Source organism: Gymnodraco acuticeps, unplaced genomic scaffold (genome assembly GCF_902827175.1).
Source record: "Gymnodraco acuticeps unplaced genomic scaffold, fGymAcu1.1, whole genome shotgun sequence".
In the NCBI taxonomy this organism is placed as follows: domain Eukaryota; kingdom Metazoa; phylum Chordata; class Actinopteri; order Perciformes; family Bathydraconidae; genus Gymnodraco; species Gymnodraco acuticeps.
Window position 1 is genome coordinate 768,702 of NW_022989953.1, and position 25,570 is coordinate 794,271.

At 42.9% G+C, this 25,570-nt stretch overlaps 1 protein-coding gene across 2 annotated transcripts in view; it reads left to right on the forward strand.

Annotated features, from left to right (window-relative positions):
* The window catches only part of LOC117542787 (solute carrier family 45 member 3), a 54,303-nt gene extending 28,845 nt beyond the window's left edge, over window positions 1-25,458 (forward strand). For both annotated transcript variants that reach the window (XM_034210630.1, XM_034210631.1), the window contains exons 2-6: window positions 8,901-9,260; window positions 18,875-19,065; window positions 19,143-19,806; window positions 22,252-22,517; window positions 22,622-25,458. In XM_034210630.1, the coding sequence (XP_034066521.1) occupies window positions 9,113-9,260; window positions 18,875-19,065; window positions 19,143-19,806; window positions 22,252-22,517; window positions 22,622-23,023 (1,671 nt within the window). In that variant the 5' untranslated portion in view covers window positions 8,901-9,112 and the 3' untranslated portion in view covers window positions 23,024-25,458. The remainder of the gene's footprint in view (window positions 1-8,900; window positions 9,261-18,874; window positions 19,066-19,142; window positions 19,807-22,251; window positions 22,518-22,621) is intronic.
* The last annotated feature ends 112 nt before the right edge of the window (window positions 25,459-25,570 follow it).

Genomic DNA, 25,570 nt, shown 5'->3' on the forward strand with positions numbered 1-25,570 from the left:
TCCTCACTGTCTTCCTCTCTGTCAGACATGGTAGCTGATGATGTAGGCCTACTTCTTTCTCTCTGGTTGAGTCTGCGATTAGCTGCTTGCATCCACAAGTCAACAGCTGGTTTTGGGTCGAAAGTCTCTGTTGTCATCTTAGACAAGTGGATGTAATCAAATAAGTATGTGAACATAACCAATAACCTACCATAGCCAATAACAAATGAATGTAACTTATTTTATTTGTGTTGTTCATTCATATCTTATTTTACCTTAACATTTATTTATTTATGCATTTTTTTTTATCTTCAGTTTTAAAGGATATTTCTGGTTTACTGTCCTATAGTATATACATTGGAATGATTTCAAACCTGTTTATCCCAATAATTATAAAGGAGTGCCTTGGAAATATGTGTTTACATAAATTGTGACCAAACCGTTTGAACTTAGACTAAAGTGAACTATCTAAACACCTTTACCTCACTGAGCTGTAGTATCAGCCTCTCAGTCTGACTGGAGAGGACTCTTCCTCCACATTATTGTAGAAACATCTTCTTCTTATATCCGTTAGAGCAGCTAGCACGGCACCAGATTCTAATAACAACAGCGCTGGTACCGGTGCACCCTCCCTCTCTCCCTCGCTCACTCGCATTTTAGCTGTGAGCTGCGGGCGCCAGATAAGCCAACATCCCCCATTTTCATCACTTACAGCGCCCATCGTACAGGGCAAATGAAACGTGTAACCGGGGTAAAAAGGTTGTTACATTTACTTAATTATGAATATTGTTCATAACAACTCGCAAATATCTTTCTCTCTCTCTCTCTTCTCTCTCTCTCATCTATCCTCTATTTTCTCTTTTCTCTTTTCCCTTCTCTCTCTCCCTCTCTCCCTCTCTCAATGTTGGTACGCAAATGCGCTTTGTTTCAAATGACCCGGTGCTCTTTTTTTGGCGGAGGTGCGCATGCGCACCTGCGCACCAGTTATGTGCAGCCCTGACTATAAAGTCCAGACCATTGCCTAAACAAAACATTGTCAGTTCTCTTCATCATCAGTGTCAGACTCGTCCAGTTCCACTGCGACTTCGTCCTCATCTTCACTTCTCTGGTTGGTGCATGTCTGCAGTTTGCACATGTCCGTGCTGGTTCTCCAGGCACACACAGGCTGGAAGTTTTTGCAGATATGTGCACACTTGCAGGACATCAGCTGCAATACTGCATCAGGTGCCGGTGATCCCTGCATCCATTCTATTTCCAGACTGCCGTCGTCACCTGTAGTCCAGCCACAGCCCTTGGGGTCTGGCACAACAGGTTCACTCACAAGACAGCGTCGCCAAATCGCGGTCTGATAGTTCGCGCGGAGGACGTGCATGTGCAAGCAATCCTTGCATGGTGGCAGTTGGCTGGATTCCACCTCTCCCCGTTGTGCACAGAAGAGTTGGTAGCGGAGTTCATTGACATCAGAGGTGGTGGATGAGGATGCATACAACCGGCAAACAAAGTCCTGCATCTTATCAAATAGGTCAGCAGATACATCCCATGCTTCACCAAGACGCTTGAAGGCCTCCTGGTAGGTCTCATTCTCCTTCAGATGCTTCAGTGCACTTAACTTTCCACGACCAGTGAATGCACTGACCGTGTCACACCCAGTGAGAGAATGTAGTCCAACAAGACCTTGGCAGACTTCCTCGCCCAGGGAGCTCGCTAGTTTACCAATGTCTATGTATCGTGTACGATTCTGTGTACCACACTTCTGATACAGAGGGCAGGCCATCGTCTTGCTGAAGCAAAGCCACAGTATCAGCACATCAGTGTCTTCAGCTGTGATGATTATGGACCCATTGAGCTCTTCTCAAAATCACAAATGACCTCCTCCTCTCCTCTGACTCCGGCAACCTTAACATCCTCATCCTCCTCGACCTCACCGCAGCATTCGACACCATCAACCACGCCATCCTGCTGTCCCTCCTCCAATCATCACTCAACATCACCGACACTGCACTCTCCTGGCTGAAATCCTACCTCACCGACAGACATCAGTTTATCAACATCAACAACTGCACCTCCTCCACTGCTCCTCTGTCCCAAGGTGTCCCCCAGTGTTCGGTGCTTGGCCCCCTCCTCTTCATCCTCTACATGCTCCCCCTTGGCAAAATAATTAGTCGCCACAACCTTCAATTTCACTGCTACGCCGATGACATCCAACTTTATATCTCAACAAAAACCATCACCCCCACAACACACTCCACTCTCACCAACTGTCTCTCAGAAATAAAAGCATGGATGCAAACAAACTATCTCCAACTGAACAGTGCCAAATCAGACATCATCATCATCGGCCCCCCATCCCGTATCAAAGACATCCATAATTTCAACTTCACCATTGACAGCCACACTCTATCTCCCCCCCCTCACATCCGCAACCTCGGAGTCATCTTCGACAGTCAGCTCAAATTCAACCACCACCTAAATCACATCACCAGGACCGCCTTTTTCCACCTAAAAAACATTGCCCGTCTCCGCCCATCACTCTCCTCCTCTGCTGCTGAAACCCTGATTCATGCATTCATCACTTCACGACTCGACTACTGCAATAGCATCCTCTACGGCATACCATCCAACCTAATCAATAAACTCCAACATATCCAGAACTCTGCTGCCCGCCTCCTCACCCACACCCGCTCCCGAGACCACATCACTCCCGTCCTCCAGAACCTCCACTGGCTCCCCGTCCGTCAAATAATCAACTTCAAAGTCCTCCTCATTACTCACAAAGCCCTCAACTAGGGATGCACCGAATATTCGGCCACCGAAAATTATCGGCCGAAAATGGTTAAAAAGGCCCTTTCGGTTTTCGGCCGAAAAAAAAATATCACCGAATGTCAGAACAGGCTTACGTTGGTAACCTAACGTGTTGTTGTGATGACGTAATAAAGACGCGGCGACCATGCTCGCGGCTGGCTCAGAGGGGGGGGGGGGGAACATTGACCTTTGTCATCGAGATTGCCCTGAGCCTTTAACAAATCGTATTCAATAATCTGATGACAGACTGTAAACAGAATAGCTGAAATTTTAACAGACTAAATAACTCAGTTTCCTCTAATCATTAACCCATGTTTGTATCATGTAGTTAACTCCGTGTGTTGCTGCTAGCATACATAACACCTGACGTGGAAACGTTACTCGTGGATGGGGCTACAGAGCTGCTAGAAAGACGGTCGAACCCGGTACATTCCTCCGTCTGCATGCGGTGCACTTTTGCTAAATGTTTAGACAAATTGCTCGTGCTTACATGCTAAACTCTTATTGCACTTATGGTAACAAGTATTCTCCACATCGAGACGGGTAAAGTTTAACCACACCTTGGAGCGCGTTCTCTCCGCCATCTCCGCAGTGTGCTCCGCTGCATGTAGCAGCTGCGTGTGTGTAAACTGCCCCGCCCCCTCGCACACAGACGGGGGAGAGATCTCGTCTGATCGAAAATACATCATAGACGCATTTGTTGTCTTTGCATATTAGAAACGAGTTGGCGACACTATGACTGCGATATAATGTTTTTTAGCAATAATACATGACATATATAAATGTACTGTATGCATTCAAAAGTGCTGAATAAATGTTTTATGGACCCATAATAGTGATTATTATTTAAGTTAAGTTTTGCCATAATCATGTCTATTTCCATAATCAGAACAACATTGGTAAAAAATGTATACATTATATATATATATTTCTATTAATCATTTTCGGCCTTTCGGCATTCGGTTTTCGGCCAACTGTTTCCTATTTTCGGTATCGGTTTCGGCCAAGAATTTCCCATTCGGTGCACCCCTACCCTCAACAATCAGGCCCTCCCCTACCTCACAGACCTGCTGCACCACCATGCCCCTTCCCGCTGCCTCCGCTCATCAGAAGCCAACCTCCTATCCATCCCCACCCGCACCAATCACCGGACCTGGGGGGACAGAGCCTTCTCCGTCGCTGCCCCATCCCTCTGGAACTCACTCCCCCAACCCATCAGAGACTGCACTGACCTCACCACCTTCAAAAAACTCACAAAAACTCACCTCTTCAATCTGGCTTTTAATGTGTGATTGTTTTTGTATTATTTGACTTTAACTTTAACTATATATTTATTTGTTGTTCCTTCCTTTTCTTTTCCCTTCACTATATCTGTAAAGCGTCTTTGAGCACCTGTAAAAGCGCTAACAAATTAAATCTATTATTATTATTATTATTATTATTATTATAACCATCACCTGAAGCATGTCTGGCATGAAGTAGCATCAGCTTCTTCTTGGGTTGATCTCAGATCTTGGATTTCATGCCAGTGATCCTTGGTGATCAGGTAGCATGCCTCGCCACAGGTCACGTACAGCGACTTGTCCTGGAGCCTCTCTCCAGTAAAGATGCTTCTGCACTTCCTATGGTAGGTGACAGGTGGTATGACATCATCTGGCAAGTCCTTTGCGATGTCTAAGATCGGTGCATGCTGTCTGATTTCTGCTGCTCTCAGCAGGGTTTTCCAGGAACCAATGTCTTTTGGTGATACCAGGGTTGAGTCTTCATCTTGAGATGTGCAATGAATGAGGCACTCCAGGCGTGGCCGCTTTGGTGCCGTGCCGCTGGGTCCTGCCTCTGGGACTGAAATATTAACTTAATCTTAACTATACATCTTTACTAAAAATGTATGTCTACATACCGGTACATCAGACGCAGTGTCCGATAACATGTAAAATGGCAATAACATGCGGCTCCAATAACATTATCTGAAAAGCAACAAAATGAGCTTCTTCCCCAAAAATCTGAAAATATATTCCAAATAGAACATACAAAGCTTATATAATATTCATTCAGGCAAGTTTCATTACCATTTTCCACATAGCAGGGACAAACACAGAACATACCGCCAAACTTTGTAAGTGACAAAATGCATTATTTGATCAATAATGGGGTAGCATGTAACTCCGCTAAGCTACTCAGTTGGAAAGTCTATCATGGCTTAATGTACTTATATGGACCCTATGAACAAAATGGTACCACAAATGTTTTGCCACCTCGGGTGGTACCGATATTTGGTCTGGCCCATGGACTAATATAACAAAAAGTGTATCTCGAGCCGGTTTCTCAAACTTACCTACCCCACCTTTAACATTAACATCATGGTAACACCATGGCGACCGGCGGCACACCTGCAGCTGTACCGCTTGTAATTAGGTTCAACTATTAAAAACTTCGATCAAAATGCCGGCGGCACCAACAAAAGGAGCGCACACTGCAAAGTCTGCAATATTAAAATCAAGGATGCTGGTGCAACAACGTCAAATTTCATCAGGCACTTGAAAATTCACCCGGAGAGGTCAGTCACATTAACGCATAATGGACGGTTAGCAAACATGTTTAGCTCAGCATCAGCTATGTAATGTTAACTTAGCTTGCTACTAGCTTTGTAACTGAATATTTGAAAATATGAGTGAATGTTTGCTTGTCACACTTGTTTGCGTTGAGTGGCGTTGACATCCAACTCTTGACATGACATAAAAAAGGTCGGTAACGTTAATCATTACGTTCCGCTGCCACCATCTACTCGCTAACGTTAAACGTAGAAAAATACATAGTTACATACATAAATACATCTGTCGGTTTATAGGCAGGTTACAGGTTTATTGTTGACCATGTAACGTTAATGTTACAGGTTTATCAGGTTACCATTACACTGGGTTTGAGTGAGAGGATAGAGGAATATGTTTATTTATAGTAGACTTAAAAGATGTCATTAGAGACCCAGTGTAATTAAACAATACGGTTGCAGATGTCAAATTTTAACATTTTTGTCCACTGGCCAAATGGCTATCCTAGTGAATGTTGAAATGTTACCAGCCACTCAATAGATTGCCATTGTTATTTTTGGCTGGTGCATGCAACATACAGTACCAGCCACTTGCATGATTTACCAGCATTTGGCTGGTAAATGGTGTTAATGGTAGATATCTCTTTTGGAACAGGTCATGTTTTAATATCACCAGTTCAGTATATTTCAGATAATATTGCAGCAATAGTTTTTTAGTTGCAAATGGCACAGAACAAATGTTTACTTTTAAGTACTTTTAACACAGTTTCCCTGCGGGGGATTAATAAAGTATTTGTGATACTGAAGTGTTTTGCTTATAAGTTGTTTTCATTTAGCTAAAGTGTGATGTTTTTCCTCATATTGCATTGCAATAGCCTGTTTAAAGTGATCATATAACAAAAAACTAATCAGTACTGATACTGTATGCTAATAGATATAGGAGTGATAATAATACAGTAAATGCTTTGAATTTCTTAGATATAGCTGTGCAGTATTCTTAACAGACTGGATAGCAGCAGACAATAGAAGGCTTATTACAACCAGAAGAGATATGAGACTTTTATTTTTTAGAGACTTGAGACTTGACTTGGACTCGTGACCAAAGACTTGAGACTTGATCAAGTCTCACCCCACAAAGACTTGAGACTTGACTTGGACTCGTGACCAAAGACTTGAGACTTGACTTGGACTTGCAAAAAAAGACTTGTGAACATCTCTGCTGGAGCCACACGGAGACGATAACGAAAACGAATCGAATTCGATATCAAAAAAGTATTCCGACCCGCTGGAGGCGCTGTAGTACGGCTGGGCCTGTAAGTGGCGCTGTACTTCCGCCACAAAATACACCAAAAGCAGCGAAGAAGACCCCCCCCGAGCATGGTTGCCATGGTTGCCTGGTTGCCCTTCTGTTTATTCTCCGTGGTGGATTTAGCAACATGTAGTTCATGTAGTTCTCCATGTCCACTTGTAGAGAATAGAATTGGGAGAGATGAACCCTCTTTAATGGTCACACATGCAGAGCACACAGTGAAATGTGTTCTCTGCATTTAACCCATCCTAGTACCAGGAGTGTAGTACTAGGAGCAGTGGGCAGCTATTGTACAGCGCCCGGGGAGTGAGGGGCGGAAGGGGGAGTTCCGGTGCCTTGCTCAAGGGCAGGGGGTGAACTGGGACCTCTCCAAGTAGAAGTCCACACTCCGTATTTAGGTCTGGTCGGGGACTTGAACCGGGGACCCTACGGCTCCCAGTCCAAGCCCCTACTGACTGAGCCACTGCCGGCTGATGGTTGTGGTAGAGGAGCTGTAGATTTTGCACTAACATCTGTAGCATGGTCAGTAGCATGGTCAGTAGCTACTGACCAGCAGTGAGCAGCAGAGGTGGGGAGAGGCGGGGCTATTGCGTCATCAGGAAATGATCGTATAGGGCGTAGACACGGAGCCGTTTGGCCCCCCAGAGCGTTGCGTCCGCAGATCTACCCACCTTGGGACCCGTTATCGTTATCTGCGTTTCCCTGGCGGCCTTGTGTGGCCGAACCGTCTATAAGATAGAGAACTGTAGCGGATACGACCCGTTTCGTCTCCGCTGGTGGATGACGATGTCGGAAATCTTGGTCTGACTTTTCACTGAATGCACTGGAGGCAGCCAGATCTTTGTGTCTTTAGAATGAAAGTCCCACCTCTCTCCTTCAGCTGAATATGAGTTGAATTGAAGCCTATACTTGGGGGTGGGAGAACAGAGATAGGATGAACATATGGCATGTTGACAATACCGTATCGAGCATGTCAGCTATTGCCACTGGAGAAAATGATCCTGTAATATGTGGTTGACTTGTCTGTCATTGTGGGATATAGTGCAGAAAATAACGAGGACAAAGCTGTTGTGATTCACCTTGGGTTTTTTGTTACAGGGTTAGGGGTAAGCTCATGTGATTGGATGCAGCTCAACCCCTGACTTCACATCACCTTGACAACATAGTGACTTTGTTGTCATTGTTCTTGCATCTGGCCAAACATAACAGGTTTAATATCATTCTTCTCCCATTTTTCTTATTGTCTTTCTAGAATCTTTTTACGGGCTAAAGACTTTCTCAGACCCACTCAGCTGAACAATGGTAGTAATCTGTTAAATATTCTAGAATGGAGGACCCTCCAATCAGAGCTTAATAATACAGTTAACAACAGGGTCAGCCAAGGAAAGGCTCCCACTAATACTGGTGTTATTATGAAGAAGGGAAAGGTCCATGTAGTAGGGAGAGATGGGAAAATGACGTCCCTTTTTCTAAAGGTTTATCTTTGAAACCTCTCATTTGAGACTTAAATAAAGGCAGAAAAAGCAGCAGTGGAAAAAAGGATTCTCTTGGCAAACACTTTGGTGTGTTTGCAAAGTCGCTCCAGCTGACTCATCTCGTCTGTCTGCCTGTTGTTTCCCCTGCTGTCCTGAAGCTGTTAGTGAGGAGCTCTGAGAACACATCCATCTCATATTAGTGCTGGGTGATATGGAGGAAATCTAATGTTTTTGATCAAATACTTTTATCAATATTGTGACGATACTGAAGAGTTACAATATTGAGACACTATTTTTTTCTTTCTTAAATATTACCAGCTTTTATTTGATTTATAATAATCAGCAATGTGGATATCATGACTTAGTGATTTAAAGGCAAAAAAGCACGGTTGAGCTGTTCTGTAAATTCAGAAAATTACATAATTTGACTGTAGTGCAGTTTACAGAAATAGAAAAATGCCAGATTACAAACTTCACTGCAAATGATTATGTCACAATAATGGTATATTACTGGTTTATTGTCAAGCCCTGTATATCCTTGGGGCTGTTGCTAGTTTTTCTGTTAAAATATGTATGGAAATATGTTGGAATGTGACATGATGGGATTCTTTTGTCAGCATGTCACGCATGACCTGCATACCTTAGCCCTTACTCACAATTTCTCACAATCTAAAACGTCACACATCTTATTCTGTATGACAGGCTTATGGTGTGTGTCATTAGGCGCTTTACCTTGTTGTTCAAAAATAGTTAAAAGTGTATTATTCTCTCTTCCCCCGCTCTTCAGATACAGAATGCTGAGAAGAGGATGAATCCTTCAGGTCATCCGAGACATCCACGTGTCTTTGCTGCTGTCCCTCCCCGACAGCCCTCTCGTCCCAGCGGGTAACCATCTGCCTCTCCACGATCCCTCGCTCGCTGCCCGGGTGCTTCCCCCCTCCCCTGCCCCCACTAGTGTCCATCCCAGAGGAAAGGAAAGGCGAGCCAGCCGCTGTAAATATGCCTGGATGGAGGTCTCAGTGGCGTCTCGTCCTGCTGAACTCCCTGACCTGTGGCCTGGAGATCTGTGTGGCAGCTGGGATCACATACGTGCCCCCCCTGCTGCTGGAGGCGGGCGTGGAGGAGCGCTACATGACCATGGTGTTAGGTAAGGACTTGGTTAAGATCGAAAGAGTGGGGTCTGGCTACCTCTAGTTACCTCAGTGTGTGTGTGTGTGTGTGTGTGTGTGTGTGTGTGTGTGTGTGTGTGTGTGTGTGTGTGTGTGTGTGTGTGTGTGTGTGTGTGTGTGTGTGTGTGTGTGTGGTGTGTGTGTGTGTGTGTGTGTGTGTGTGTGTGTGTGTGTGTGTGTGTGTGTGTGTGTGTGTGTGGTGTGTGTGTGTGTGTGTGTGTGTGTGTGTGTGTGTGTGTGTGTGTGTGTGTGTGTGTGTGTGTGTGTGTGTGTGTGTGTGTGTGTGTGTGTGTGTGTGTGTGTGTGTCAAAATAGTTGAGTATTTTTGGGTTGATCAATTAATTGTACAGTTTACCTATTGTAATCAATGCAGGTCTCAACGACTCATAATTTCTCCCTCTGTCGCTGTCTGACAGATTATCCATCTAACATGAAAGGCAAAATGTTTCTAGTTATCGTGCATACACACTATGAATCGACCATGCTCTCTGTGGCTGGTTGATTGACCACACAAGTGAGTGTTCCTTGTGCAAGTGTTACAAATGACACATCTTGAGGGCCATTTATTTACTTTGCATTACTTAGTCTATTGTCCTGGGCAAGCGGCAAACTCTGGGGAACAGCCGGGACGCCAATATGGAAGTGCCACACACTGCAGTTCATACATGGGCCGCTAGGGACTGGCTGCAGAAAGGAGCAATTTCCATAGACCCCCATGTTAAAATGCCCAACTTTACAGCAGAAAAAAACATGTTTCTACCCATGGATGCAATACATATTATTATCGATATAGTTAGATTCCACCTTCATGATTATGAATCTGTGAGTGAATTGTTTTCTAACATGACCCTTTTATTTATATTAGGTCTTGAAGTTTTTGCATAAATTAGGGCGTGGTCACTTTGATGGACACGTACATGCCTCACTGTCAGCTAACAGCAACTTGTCCACTCTGCTAGGCTACAACCATAGAGGCTACAACGTTAGTTAGTCATAGTACTGTACTTGACCCTTTAGCTTTAGCCGTGTTCGTGGTGATTGTGCCTTTTAGGGAATATTGTTACAAATACCAGACAATTAAAATGTCGTGCTGTGCGCTTGAATGTACTAACAGAACTTCCAAGAAGTCTAAAATGATCAATCAATCAATCAATCAATGTTTATTTATATAGCCCAATATCACAAATGTTACATTTGTCTCAGTGGACTTTACAGTTTGTACAAAATATCAGTATGACAATACGACACCCTCTGTCCTTAGACCCTCACATCGTACAAGGAAAAACTTCCGAAGAAAACCCACAGTTTAAAGGGGAAAATGGGAGAAATCTCAGGGAGAGCAACAGAGGAGGGATCCCTCTCCCAGGACGGACAGACGTGCAATAGATGCCGTGTGTAAATTGAAAAGATAATACATTTGCAACATAGGTAGTCCAAATGTTTGGAAATGCATGTGTGTATAATAGGAAGATGAATCCACGAGGATATCCATCCAGGACCTATGATCCAGGACCACAGCCACGACTCAAGATCCAGGGCTCGCAATCCAGGACAGAGGAGTGCAGGATCATCCATGACTCCGGATCCCGGCGTATATAGACACCAAAAAGAAAGACATTTGGGGAAGCTGGGTTAATCGGAACATGAGAGTACACAGGTATAGACAGAGAGAAGGAAGAAGTAAGATGTCCCCCGACAAACTAAGCCTATATCAGCAAAACTAGGGGCTGAATCTAATCAGCCCTAACTATAAGCTTTATCAAAAAGGAAGGTCTTAAGCGTACTCTTAAAAACGTTTAGGGCGTCTGCCGTCCGAACACAAACTGGAAGCTGATTCCACAAATGTGGAGCTTGATAAGAAAAGGCTCTGGCTCCCATTGTACTTTTAGAGACTCTAGGAACAACAAACAACCCTGCATTCTTGGAACGCAATGCCCTAGTAGGACAGTAGGGTATAATGAGTTCTTTAAGGTAAGATGGCGCCTGCCCATTAAGGGCTTTGTAGGTGAGAAGAAGGATTTTAAATTATATCCTGTGTTCTATAGGGAGCCAGTGTAAGGCAGCCAGAACAGGAGTAATGTGGTCCCTTTTCCTAACTCTGGTTAGTACACGAGCTGCAGCATTTTGAATCAGCTGAAGCGACTTGACTGACTTCTTGGTACACCCTGATAATAAAGAGTTACAATAATCCAGCCTTGAAGTAACAAATGCATGGACTAGTTTCTCTGCATCGTTTTGAGGCAAGATATGCCTGATTTTTGCAATGTTACGTAGATGGAAGTAGGCGGTCCTTGAAATTGATTTTATGTGGGCGTTAAAGGATAAATCCTGATCAAATATAACACCAAGATTCCTTACAGTCTCACTGGAGGCCAAATTAATGCCATCCATAGTTAGTATATCCTTAGATAATTTGTTTCGTAGATTCTTCGGGCCAAGTACAATAACTTCAGTTTTGGTCGTGTTTAACATCAAAAAGTTTAAGGTCATCCACGTTTTTAAGTCCTTAAGGCAGTCTTGAATTTTATTTAGATGATTAATTTCATCAGGCTTGATTGATAAATATAGTTGAGTATCATCCGCATAACAATGAAAATGTACAGAATGATTCCTTATAATATTGCCTAACGGAAGCATATATAATGTGAACAAAATAGGTCCGAGCACTGAGCCCTGTGGCACTCCATGGCTAACTTTGGTTTGCGTGGAAGATTCATCATTGACACGTACAAACTGAGAGCGTTCAGATAGATAGGACCTAAACCAGTCTAAAGCAGTTCCCTGTATGCCAACTAAGTGCTCTAGTCTTTGCAATAAGATATCATGGTCGATAGTATCAAATGCAGCACTGAGATCGAGCAAAACAAGAATAGAGACACGTCCCTTGTCAGAGGCTATTAGAATGTCATTTGTGACTTTAACCAGAGCTGTCTCTGTGCTATGATGTGTTCTAAAGCCAGACTGAAAATCTTCAGATAAATCATTGTTTTTTAAGTAATCACACAACTGTTTTGCGACCGCTTTCTCAAGAATTTTTGAGAGGAACGGAAGATTGGAAATAGGTCTATAATTGGCTAAAACCTCTGGATCGAGGTTGTGCTTTTTAAGAAGCGGTTTTATCACTGCTACTTTGAATGATTGTGGAACATAGCCTGATAATAAAGACATATTCATAATATTTAATAAATAAGTGCTAATTAATGGAAAAACTTCCTTCAACAGCTTAGTTGGAATTGGGTCTAACATACACGTTGATGGTTTAGAAGAGAGAATCATTGAATTTAATTGTTCAAGGTTTATGGCTGAAAAGCATTCTAGTTTACTATCTAGTGTAATATTAGAACTTACGTTTCCGGGAGCTGTTGATAAAACTATACTGGTCAAAGGCAAGAGGTCATTAATTTTGTTTCTAATAGTAACAATTTTATCGTTAAAAAAGCACATAAAATCATTACTACTGAGTGCTATGGGAATAGAAGGCTCAATCAAATGATAATATTATACATGTTAACCCCGTTCGCTGGTGTTTGTGTGCTTGGTAGCTTAGCTTGTTACTTATTAGCCAGCTAAGGACATAACCCTTTATGCATACATATACATTTTAGTTTATGATTCAGCCTTGGGTAAGACTTTTATAGTCTATGGCTATGACGCCCATAATGCTAAATGGGAGCAAATGTTAATAGGGGACCCAATTATCCCAGTGGTGGCCGCCGGAGCTAACGGAGCCGCAGGGGGCTAGCTCCAGCCGGCGTCCCAGAGCTAGCCCACTGCGGCTCCATTAGGTCCGGGCGGTGGAGTCCGTCTTTTCTCAACGTGTGAATGACAAGCATTAAGAATAACAAAATATAGCTAATTCTCTTGCAGATTGTCTCATTTGATTATGAATGTAACGTTTATATAGGGGAACTACACTGTTAGCAGTAACTTGGTATGCATGTATTTCATGTTAGCTTAGCTTAGCTTCTTAGCCTGAGCTAGCTCTGTTTACTTCCAGTTCGGAGGCAGCAGGTCCCGCCTCGGTTCCGCCTCTTTGCCCTTATTTGGAGCAGGCGGGATTAGACTCTGACGTCACAGTCGAGCCGTTAGTGGCCGACTCCGCCTACTAAGGGCTTCACGGCAACTCTGCAGAATCCTATGGGTGACGTCACGGACACTACGTCCATTTATATATACAGTCTATGGTCCTGGGGCTAGAGATAAATAGGTTGTTGTTTTCAGTCTGAAGACTCTGTTAGCTGTATAACATTTAAGTCATTAGTGGTGCACGATAATTATCGGTCCGATAATTATCGGTCCGATATTATTAGGAATGATGACGTCATCCCGATAAACCCGATAAAAGTATTAATAGCCCCGATAATATACAATATATTTTTTGGGTAAAAAAAAGAAAAAAATACTGCGGTGTGGGTGGATTGGGATGAGGGGCGCTTGTTTTTCCCTCGGCTCCTCCCGTTTTGCCAGTACTGTGGTATTTGTGCAGTGCTTCTCAAAGTGTGGTCCGTAAGCGCCCCCTAGTGGTCCGCGGACCACTGGTGGTCTGTGAGCGCCCCCTAGTGGTCCGCGGACCACTGGTGGTCTGTGAGCGCCCCCTAGTGGTCCGCGGACCACTGGTGGTCTGTGAGCGCCCCCTAGTGGTCCGCGGACCACTGGTGGTCCGTGAGCGCCCCCTAATGGTCCGCGGACCACTGGTGGTCCGTGAGCGCCCCCTAGTGGTCCGCGGACCACTGGTGGTCCGTGAGCGCCCCCTAGTGGTCCGTGAGTATATTGGTAAAATTTCACAAATTTATTTAAGTTTTTCGCACTCTCGCGGGAATATCTCCGCAATGGAACGAGCTTAAGTTTCACTTTTGATTGCATGATATAGCCCAGATAAGCACCTTCATCACACATGTTGCCACTTGTTTGTACAATTTTCAGGCGATTTGTAAAAAACGATGTGTTTTTGGATATTTGTGGAGTTAGGTGGTCCGCGAGTGTTTTTTTATTGGTTAAGTGGTCCTTGGTATGAAAAAGTTTGAGAAACACTGTATTAGTGGTTTAGGAAGAGGGTTCCCTAACTCATGCCTGGCTGTGACGTAAATGGTGTGCAGCCGTGAAGCCAGGACAGTAAACAAACATGTCGTCGGTAGTATGGGACTATTTCAAAGTTTCAGAGTTAGATAGTTCGCTTGCTATTTGTATTAACAAATGCAATGCAGAAGTTCCACGAGGAGGGAAAAAGGCAACGAGCTATAATACTTCCAACCTGATTAGTCACCTGAAACATCGCCATCGCTACGATGGTGTGTTAAAAGCGTACGAAGACGCCTGCGCTGCTAAACTAGCGGCGAATCCAAAGCCAGCTGCAAAGGCACCGGGGCTTCTACCTATCGACGAGGTTTTTGAAAAAGGCAAGAAGTTTGCCAGAGACGACCCCAGGGTTAGTTTTGTTCATAGTAGTAATGCTCATGTCATTTGCTCACTACTAGTCTTTTTTTTTACCACCAGGTGTGTAAAAACTACAGGTACATTTAATATATATATATTATATTATTATCGGTTATCGGTATCGGTCTTGAGAAGCAGGAAGTTATCGGTATCGGTTTCAAAAAACCAATATCGTGCATCCCTAGTCATAATACAAATGGAATATTATTTAATTAATTGCCTTAAACACCATGAGAGGAGTAGGCTGGTACCGTCCAAGGACTGTTAACTAGTATACATAAAGATGTGAACTTGTCCAGTAGCAGCCAAGTTTATGAGGTGGAGGGGGAGGCGTACCTTTGCCGCAGGGCTCCTATCTTCCGTTCCATGCAGGTCATTAAGACATAATTGAGGCCGTAACACAAATCACCTGTTGTTTTGTTGAGGTGGTTATCGGCACTAATTGAAAAGCAGCAGGAGAGCAAAGTACCGCAGGAAGAGCCACCATCTGCAGACCGACCCTTACGGTTGCTTCTTACATTTCATGGAATTCACTTCACCTCCAACATTATAAAACAAAAAGCAACTTTGATTCCACTAAATCTCATCTGCTTTTTTATGAAAGGATAACATTTTCGTCATGGTCTAAGTAAACTTGTGTATTTTTTATTACTTTTTTATAGGGCAGATGCATATATTCACTTAAAGGTCTCCTATCATGCAAAATGCACTTTTTGATGTCTTTTATACATACATATGTGTCCCCGGTGTATCAGGGAACTCGCAAAGTGTCAGAAAATAAAACCCTCTCTCTTTTCCTCGGTGCGCAAACCTCTGAAAACGGTGGTACAACGGGGCTGATCCAGATTTGTGTCCGATATGACGTTATTTACGTCATATCGGATGGCACCCACAGCACTATCAGAAACTCGCTATCAGAATCAATGCCGACCTGTTTTGGAGGTAATTTGGTCTTGTTTATAGCAAGCATCGCTAACACTCAGAGCTAACCAGTACTGGAGAGAGTATGTTTGAAGAAGCCGGCTCCCGCATGAGCAGGCTTAAGCTCCGCCCCCTCTCTCTCTCTTTTTTTTTTTAAAGCTTTATACCCTGAATCAGCACTTTAGTAACAGGAAGTTACATAAAGGGCTATGAGGCATGGCTAGAATGGGTGATCTGTTTGGTATTTTGAGCAAAACACTTCAGAGACAAGTTTTATTTGTATACATTATTATATATCTGAGACATATGCTATTGCCTAAAAATTGCATGATAGGTGACCTTGAACCCTTAAATGGTTATCCGTATCCTAGGGGATACAGTCATTTGGCAGGCTGTGTCCATGTCTAAAATGGGTGTAATTGTAGTGTAATTACGGTGTAATATGTGCAAGTATTTGTTATGCTGTTTTATGTAATGTCCTGTATTTATTAGCATGGGATCTGTCAGGAGTTTGAGTTACAGTGTGGATCTGAACTGGAAGAAGCATTTGGCATTATAGCAGCAATTTAGAGACATTGTTCCCCTGCTGTTAAAGACACCCCTCCTTGGTATAAAAAAATGCAAGATGTTAGTAGGATAAACTGAGAGCCTCTAACATAAGTCTAAAATAGGGTTGCCACCAAAAAACAAAGGGAAAAAAATAGAAAACATTGTTTTTACTGAAATATCTTTTAAAATGTGGAAAATGTACACATTGACTAAATTCAATACACACATTTTAAATATAAGTATCATGCATGCAGCTTGTGTTTGAATCAAAATGGCACAGACATCTTCAAAAAAGTATATTGTGGTCATGCAATTTTGAAATGTATTTCAGGCAAGTTATTTTTGATAATGGAAAAGCGCAAGAACATGTTTAAAATATATTGCATTACAACACTATATCCTCTAAAATGAGTATACTGTGGAAGGAATCTGTAACGGGTTCAATGAAAAAATAACATTTTAATCTAGGGTGGTTAATGTGATTATATCTTTCTCTTTTCTTCGCACAAGAAGCCAAAGATTTGACTCATTTTTACAATGAGACACACCGACATCATCTAGGGATTCTGGGAAGAGTCGTAAAACGTGGCTAATTTAGCTCTGTGGCCTTGTGGAGCAGCTGATGACTGCTCCATTATGTCTGGATAACGTATAATTCAGTTTGGTCTCTGGTTGTGTATTCGTGGCTTCAGTTGCGTCAGACCTTTTCAATCTATCAATAGCCTGGAGGAATTTATCCAAACACTTCCTAATGCAAACATCAAGCTGGTCGGGTTTATTTTAGAAAAAGGGCACTCATCTGGTTGCTCACAAATGAGTGGCATGCGTGTCCCCACTGACAGCATCGCCGGTACGCTATATGTTTGCTCACTGTAACTGAGAGTACTTGTGTGCATAGTTGCATTATCCTATCCCATATGGCCTTCACATGGTCTTCACTAAAGGCGTCTTCCACAGAAGTGACTATTCAAGTATAAAGAATTAAACAGTATACACTTCTACTCCTCTAACAGAGCTGCCGGTGATATCAAGAAAAATGATGTGATTGTGGTTCCTGTAAACAAATCTGGAAATGGCACTCAACCTAATTCTAATCTCGCTTTGTTATAATGGAGTGCCTGAGTGTTATCTGCATGAAGATAGATAATGTGTCTTGGGAGGGTTAAAGCTAATTTCCCTGCGCATAAGTGTCGGCTTCTCAGATGGCTGCTTTCTACTTTATCTGAAAGCCATTTGTTGGCTGCTTCATCCTCCAGTTGTTACTGTCTTTCTCTAGTTTCCTCTCTGATAGTCGAGAAGACACTGAGGTGTCCGTTACTCGTGTTATTTAAAGCATTCTTTTGGTCTATAAGTAACAAAGTGCATTGGGGAATGTGACATGTTATATCGATTGTGTGTGTTAAACAACGCTCTAATTTGTGTGTGTGTGGACAGCTTGTAATGTATTCAGAGGCTGTAAAGCATGCTTTGGTGTGATGTATAGAATATAGCAGTGAGAAGCTACTGAGTGGGGATATATGTGAGACAGTAAGTCTTCCAGCTGTATGGTGAGGATTGTTATGACGGGCCTTCACAGCTGCAGCAAGAAGAAATGTGGTGGGGGTCTGCAGTCCTCGTGTCTGTCTAACCGTCTCTCTGAATGGTCTTTCTGCTTTTTCAAGGTTTTGAAGCTTTATTTCAGACACAAGAAAGGCACAAAGTGTTGTCTGGGTTTCTTGTCTAACTGTAGAAAGCTCGAAGGTTGTATATTTCATTCATTCTTCCTTGCTGTGGAGTCATTTTCACTCCTGTGGTGCTTTAACAGCGATGTTTTGATAAAAATGTCCCAGAATTCTTAGTATTTGATGTCTTGCATGCATTACGGATCAGGTGAAAAATCAATCAACGTAAGATTTGATTGTCTTTGTTTGAATTGATGTCGTGAAAACCAAAATATTATACCCACTTTAATCTGCTTTCATGCCATGACTTGCTAAACAGTGGACTGCAGTAGATGACGAAATAATCTTTTCTATCTACTGAATCCAGAATTGGTTTTGATTTAAATACCGAAATATTGACAGCACGTACACCGTACACAAATTGCCTGTTGATGAGAAACATTGCAAGAAAAATCATCCCTGTCTATAATGAAAACTCCACAGGCTACTTCTTAAAAGTCAAACCCTGTTGCGAAGACCGGGTGGCGTTCGATCTTGCATGTGTGGCTGTATGTGAACATCCCATGTATCATGGTGTGTTCTAATTAGCCAGACCGACAACGTGTGGAGGCTGAGCTGAGGGAGGGTTACCTTCAGGCAGCGGGCCATCTGTAGAAAACAGCACCAGCAGTCTGAGATGATGGCGGCAACAAGGAAGACTAGACACGACTGTTCGAAGACATGCTGAGGGAAACGCCAGTCTACCAGTCAGAAGCTGTTTTAAGCCACTAAAACTGACAGCGATTTGATCCGACACCTGTGTTTCTGGCGTGGGATATTGTGAAAATCTGCTCTGAAAGTATCAGTGGAAATGCTAAGTGTGATTCAAAGATGTCATACCAATTTGACAAGTGTGACTGTGTTTTAGAAGGAAAATACCTTGTTCCTATATCCACATTTCTTTCTACTTTGCTCCTGACACCTGCATCTTTCTCTCCTCCTCGTGTTCTTCTATCCTAACCACATTGTACTTCTGGTTCTGTCCACAGGTATTGGTCCAGTGCTCGGCCTGCTGTTCATCCCTCTCATTGGCTCAGCCAGTGACCAGTGCAACAGCAGTTATGGAAGGCGGCGGCCGTTCATCTGGCTGCTGTCTTTAGGAGTTCTTCTGGCACTTTTCATCATTCCCAACGCCGACTTACTGGCTGCACGCTTTGCCTGGGGCGGGCGCACCCTCCAGGTAAGACACCAGCTTATTGTCTTTATGAATTCTTCCTACAAGACGGGAATTAACACATTTTCTACCATTTGCTACAGGTGGGCTTCCTTATCCTCGGGGTTGGGCTTCTTGACTTCTGTGGACAGGTGTGCTTCACACCACTAGAGGCTCTCCTGTCGGACCTTTACAAGGACGAGGAGGACTGCGGGCAGGCCTTTGCCATGTTCTCCTTCATGGTCAGCTTGGGAGGCTGTGTGGGATATTTGCTCCCCTCACTGGACTGGAGTAGTGGTCTGCTCTCTGTTTACCTAGGAGGCCAGGCCGAGTGCCTCTTTTCCATCCTCATCATCATCTTCGTCACCAGTGTGCTCATCACCATGAAGGTGTCTGAGGAACCCTCGTGTCCCAGCAGCGTCTTGGCGGGACCTGGATCTCTGCTGGAGGCGGGGCCCGGTACGATAGAGGGGGCCCGGTGCGGGGTGCCGCGCTCCTGCTGCTACCTGCTGAAGTGCAAGCTGAGGCTCCTGAAGTCCGGCCCCCTGCTGTGCCTGCTGAGGACCTGCTGGACCATGACCCCCGCCATCTACAGGAGCTACTGCCACGTCCCGCGGGTGATGCGGCAGCTGTGTGTGGCTCAGCTCTGCAGCTGGATGGCCGTCATGTCTTTTATGCTTTTCTACACAGACTTTGTGGGGGAAGGCCTGTACGAGGGCGTGCCCAGCGCATCACCGGGAAGCGTGTCCAAGCAACGATACGATGAAGGTCAGATCTCCTCGTTATACAGTACAATAATGTGTTATGTTAGCTTCATTTCTTCGACCAAGATTTTTATCTTTAACATCTTTTTCTGGGTTTCTTTCCTTTTGTCAATTTTTATGTCCCTTTTGTTCCAATTGAAGAAATGAAAACTCATTACACGAGGAAGGGGTGCTTCTCAGCCTCTTGTGGCTGAAATGAGTATTACAACAACAAACAAATGAACCCTGGCATCCTATATTTCCCGGCATGTTACTCAAAATCCATTTATTTAAGGAACTGAGATACAAAATGTTACAAAGCCTTTTTTTAACCTGGTACATAACTGGTAACATAGTACAGAAAACATTTTTGATCAAAGTCTTTTTCTCATTTGCCTCATCGTAACAACATAGAATGAAACAAACTCACATTGAGCTAGTGAGACATGTCCTTCCTTGGTCAACATGTCTTCACCTCCTCCACCATAAAGTGGCTCGGGGTCCTGGCTGAGCTGTCCCAGCTGGGCAGGATGCTCTCACATTCCTCGGGCACCGGTGGATGACGGAGCCTGTGTTCCTGCTGCTGCTGCTGCTGCCCTCATTTAAGCTCCTGTCAAAGTGTCAGACAGCAGAGAAGAAGTTGCCATAGATTCTTTGTCAGGACACTTTAAATGAGATGGTGAACATTTTGTGTAGGTATGCCTTTGGACAAGTATGTTTATCGCATTGTCATTCCAAGGAGTTTCAGGTATAACTTCTTACCCTGGCACTTATAAATAGCACCAACAAAAATACAGCTTTTCCTGTTCCTGCTCTTTAATCTTGATTAACAAATCCTGCGAGACAGTTGAATGGCTAAAGTGTAAAGCTATGCAAATGCTGTGCCTATGTTTCTACCTACTTATAACTTTTTAGATAGACCCAACCAAATCTGCTGTAAGTGGTGTAAGAGGAAGACTTCTTTCTTTGGTAGATTTTAACAGACAATTTGAGAAAGAACCGTAAAAGGGGAAAGGTTTCGCCGATGTTAATTGATGAGTTAGAACTATTGTCCATGATATTTATTAACACAGTGAGTCATGTCGGAGTCAAGTGTAGTTTATTGTTCAGCCAAACTTCTTCTCTTCCACCATTTGTCTTGCCCTTTGTTTCCTTTTCCATCATCCCTCATTCCTTTATGATTTAAATGGTAACTTTCCTACTGCCCTCCACCTGTTTTCTCCTCCCCTAATCCTCGCTTTCTCTCTCACACCATTCTCCCTCTTTCATTTCACATTTTCATCCCTCCATCCACATTCTTTTCTTCTCCCTCCCTCCCTACTTTGTTTACCTTTTACTTTCCCTCTGTCTCTCCGCCCTGTGCCTGCTGGACCACGAGGAATGTCACACTCGCAAAGAATGAATGTCAAGGAATCGGCACACAAAGAGCATGTTCATTCAAGTCAGGTAGACGGCCAAAGCACACAATTCTGAGGCCTGTCTGAGACTGAGCTGCGGTTGTTTAATCTGAAACACAGCAGATGTTATTTAACCACATCTTACACCCTGCAGATGTTGCTCAAAGTATTCTGCTTTGTCTGTAGTTGCTTGTTGTTTTAACAGTAGCTGCTTTTCTTGTTGTGATCATGTTCCTACTGGGATACAAAGTAGTTAAGCTTTAACCCATAATGCAGCAGTTTCCCTTTGCACTGATTCAGTAGCATTGTAGCTCTGCCCCGTATCTCGTAGGGTTGCATTTCGGTGCTCATTAGCTTCTGTAGTGTTTGTAAAGTGGGCTCAGCAGCTTTGCTTTCCAGGAGTAATATGATCCAGGTACTCCTTTCACGGAAGGGATTCTCTGCTCCGCTGCTGAACTCCTGACCCTCACTGTTCTGAGAGCCGGGAGATCAGGCTGATAGCACGCAGAAATAAATAAAAGCCACACATGTCGTCACTCCCTCTTCCATAGATTATTACTTTAATGAAAAAAGACCTTGTATTCAGGGATGAAGCATATGTGTGGATAAACGGGAAAGATGGAACAATTTTCCAAGCCTTAAGGTTAAAATGTATAAAAATGTTGTCATGACTGAAAACTAGCTTTCTGTGATTCTGTCTGAAGATGTAAATGCTCATTTTCACATCAAGTGTAGTGGCAGAGGTCAAATAGAGGCTGCAAAAGCTTGTGTGATTGTTCTGGACTGGTTAAAAAACACATTAGGTGAGTTTCTTATGAAAAGCAGTTGTAATATTATTGTTTGAGCATTGTGTTTACCTTTAGTGGTAGTGACTGTTGGTTTTTCTCAAGTTTCCCATTGCTACTATGGGTTGGAATGAGATTGCCATTAAGACACATCACAAGAGTAAAATCACTGATACATGTTAAGGTCAACTGTAACTGACTAAATGTGTTTATTTAGGTATTCACATCATCCAAGATCATCTGTACTGACGACTTAATGTAAACACAACTTCCATTGTATTCTTCCAGGTATCCGTATGGGCAGCCTGGGCCTGTTCCTGCAGTGTGCTACCTCAACCTTCTTCTCCCTGGTCATGAGTCGCTTGGTTCGACACTTTGGCTCTCGGTGGGTCTACATGAGCAGCATGGTGACCTTCACCTTCTCTGCTTTGGTCATCTGCCTGTCCAAAAGTGTGGTCTTGGTCACTGTAATGGCTTCCCTCACTGGATATGCGTACGCCACACTGCAGACTCTGCCCTACACGCTCACCTGCCACTACCACAAGGAGAAAGAGGTACGTAAAGATGTCTTAACTATGGAGAATGTGTCCACATGTATTTTTCTAGGCCCTTAATCTGTATATTTTGGCGACTTGACACCTTTCTTATCTCATTTCAGATCTATATGCCAAAAAGGAAAACCAAAAGCGTGCATATAAATGGTATTCCACCCAAGCGGGACTATTCGCCTCCTGTGGAAGACGAGCTCCCTTTGTTCAACAAGGACAGTTATGAGTACTACCCGGGTCCCCTGAAGCAGAACGGCTCGTCTCACAGCCCCGGTGGCACGGAACAGGAGGAGGTGGAGTCGGGGTTTGAGAAACGTGGCGTGGGTTTGGACTTTGCCATCTTAGACAGCACCTTCCTCCTCTCTCAGGTTTTCCCCACCCTCTTCATGGGCATGATCGTTCAGTTTGCGCAGTCCGTCACTGCCTACATCGCCTGCTCCGCCATTTTCGGTGCCATCGCCATCTATTTGGGCAGTCAAATCACCTTTGACCAAAAGGACCTTAAAAGCTGAGACTTGGAGGTAAAACGTGGGAGCAATGGAATCATAATATATCAATCATTCAGGTTCCATGGGCGGGAACTCAACAATGCACTACTGATTCCAGAACGCCTTGAAAAGTGTTTGCTTTTATGAAAATAAGCTCTGCGTTCGGGAAGTGTGTGTCAGGTTATAAAAGAGTGGTTACAATAGACTTTTTATCTGCCAATGAAGTGCAGTTCCGTGTTAGAGCAGGTGTTGTTACCTGCTACCTGGAGAGTCAACACCAACTGTGTGCTCAGGTCAGGTGTGGTTCTCTATGGACACAAATTAATTCTAAAGAAGTCTTTCTAAAAGAGTTTCTGACTAATCGTCTTTTTCCTCAGGTACCACAAATAGATTTACTGTTGATCTCAACCTCAGATACTTCTGGTGTTTTTTTTATTGTTCTGATCCTGAACTATCCACCATTTTTTTTTTTTTAAAAGAGCAACCTGTTTGTCTCATATCACATTTACCACTGTTTGCTTGCATTTGTCTATCAAGGATGGAAAACAACGGGGGTACTCCAATGATTAATTATTGCCTACATTTCCCTTAATACAGCTATATACAGGGCTTCTGACTGTATATACGTTCAAGGTGTCGCTGCTGGAGTGAGGGCAGGACGTGTACAGTACTCGCTGGTTACATGATGCATGAACATGTAGGCTATGTTTCTTCAAATGTTAGGTATTTTTCAATTTTTCTGCTGCAAGCCATTGCATGCACCACAAACACTCTGGCACTTTAGCCAGTCCGTCTGATTTGGTTAATCTCATTGATAAATACCATGTTGTGCCAAAAGGGTATCAAGAAGTGAGTTTGGAGCCCTGCTGAATAATCTTTTTTATACCTTCCCTACCTAAGTGCCATCATCTTTAAACTCCATGCCCTCACTTTAATTTGCAGCTTTCCTTTTTATCTTTTCAATGTAATTTAAGATCAGGGTTTTTCTCTGGGACTTGACAAAGCTCCTCGAGTACGTCATAAAACACTTTTACAGGCTGCATAGTATTCCCCATTACATGACTTGTATGCATACCTTTAAAAAAATGCAGCTGTAATCTGATGTCCCCACTATCTAGTGTCATCTACTAAATAATAAACAGTTTCACTGTAAATACTTTGTATACAAACTTACTGTATATCCCTATGGGAATTTTGTTATGCAACCTGTTGAGGTGAGGTTATCGACTGGCGTTTTTTTAGAAAGAAGCTGTTTACTGGAACTGGAAACACTGCATTAAACGTCCTCTGTCTAGATAATAAACAAATCATCTAGTCTAGCGGGCTGCTCATCCTGTCCAACTATGCTTCTGATCAGGACAGTCGTCTCAGGTTAGTACATGTTTGTTAGTATCCCATCCTGTCTTCATGCCACTGAAAATACGCTTTCCCTGCTGCTTAAACCTTTATGTTTTACTGTTTTCTCAAATGACAATCTAGGACATCCGGATGGACTTGTTACATAGTGCTGTATGTAAACATGTAGGGGGATTTCTGATGGAAGCTCACTTTATAGCAACCATTCCTTAAAGACCAAAAACAATGAAAATAACGCAGTAAATAGCAATATTTGGTTACTGAGAATGATGCAAGAGAAAGCACTGTATATTGAATCCAGAAGCTGAAGTGTCAGAAAAAAGGTTGTTTTACAAGTGCCTGTACATTTTTCAAACATTTTTTTTGTACATATGTATTTATTTATTATGCTTTTAATAAAAAATAGCGCATATTAAACTATTGGCCTCTTTGGCATCTTTCTGAGGTGCAGGGGCGAAAACGGTTTCTGTGAAAAAGATAAATGATTTGTATAGATGTGGTATAGAAGCATCATCAAACTATAATTTATTTTATCATTACACATTTGATCTTGTTGCTTTGATTACTTCACCATCATATTGCAGAACTTGTCAGACATGTCCCCCTGTGGTTGTTATTCACATGAAAACCTGAATGGCTGAGAACCTTATTCCTGACACACAACTGAAACGTTGCATCTTTTTTTTTGTTGGTGCAAATAAGAAACCATCATTTTGATCAATACTGCTTTATCTAGGTCTTTATAACCACTTCTTTCTTCTTAACTGAGATCTGTATTATTGTTCAACATAACAAAAACACTACATTTATCTTTATGGGTGGAGCTGTTTTCTGTCTCTACTCTCAACCAAACGGTTTAATTTCATATAAAGAAAGTGCCAATGGTGTGACTATGTTAAGGCCAGAAGTCATTGTGTTTTGATGTGATTGATCAGGTTTTTATAATACAACTATTGTCATACCATTTCAGTCACATGTGTGTTCATAAATGCATTCAGCCATAACACAAAGTTGTATTACATTTTAACGATATTTTCAGCAGATTGTGTATTACAGTTACCAAATAGATTTTATACAAAATAAATGAACTGCATTGTTAATGAGATGTTGTCCTTGAGTAATTTTATCAAACATTGTCCTTCTCAATATTAAAAATAATAATATTCATTTGGATTATTGTTCATTATTAATGCATACCGTTTTTGAACTTGATAA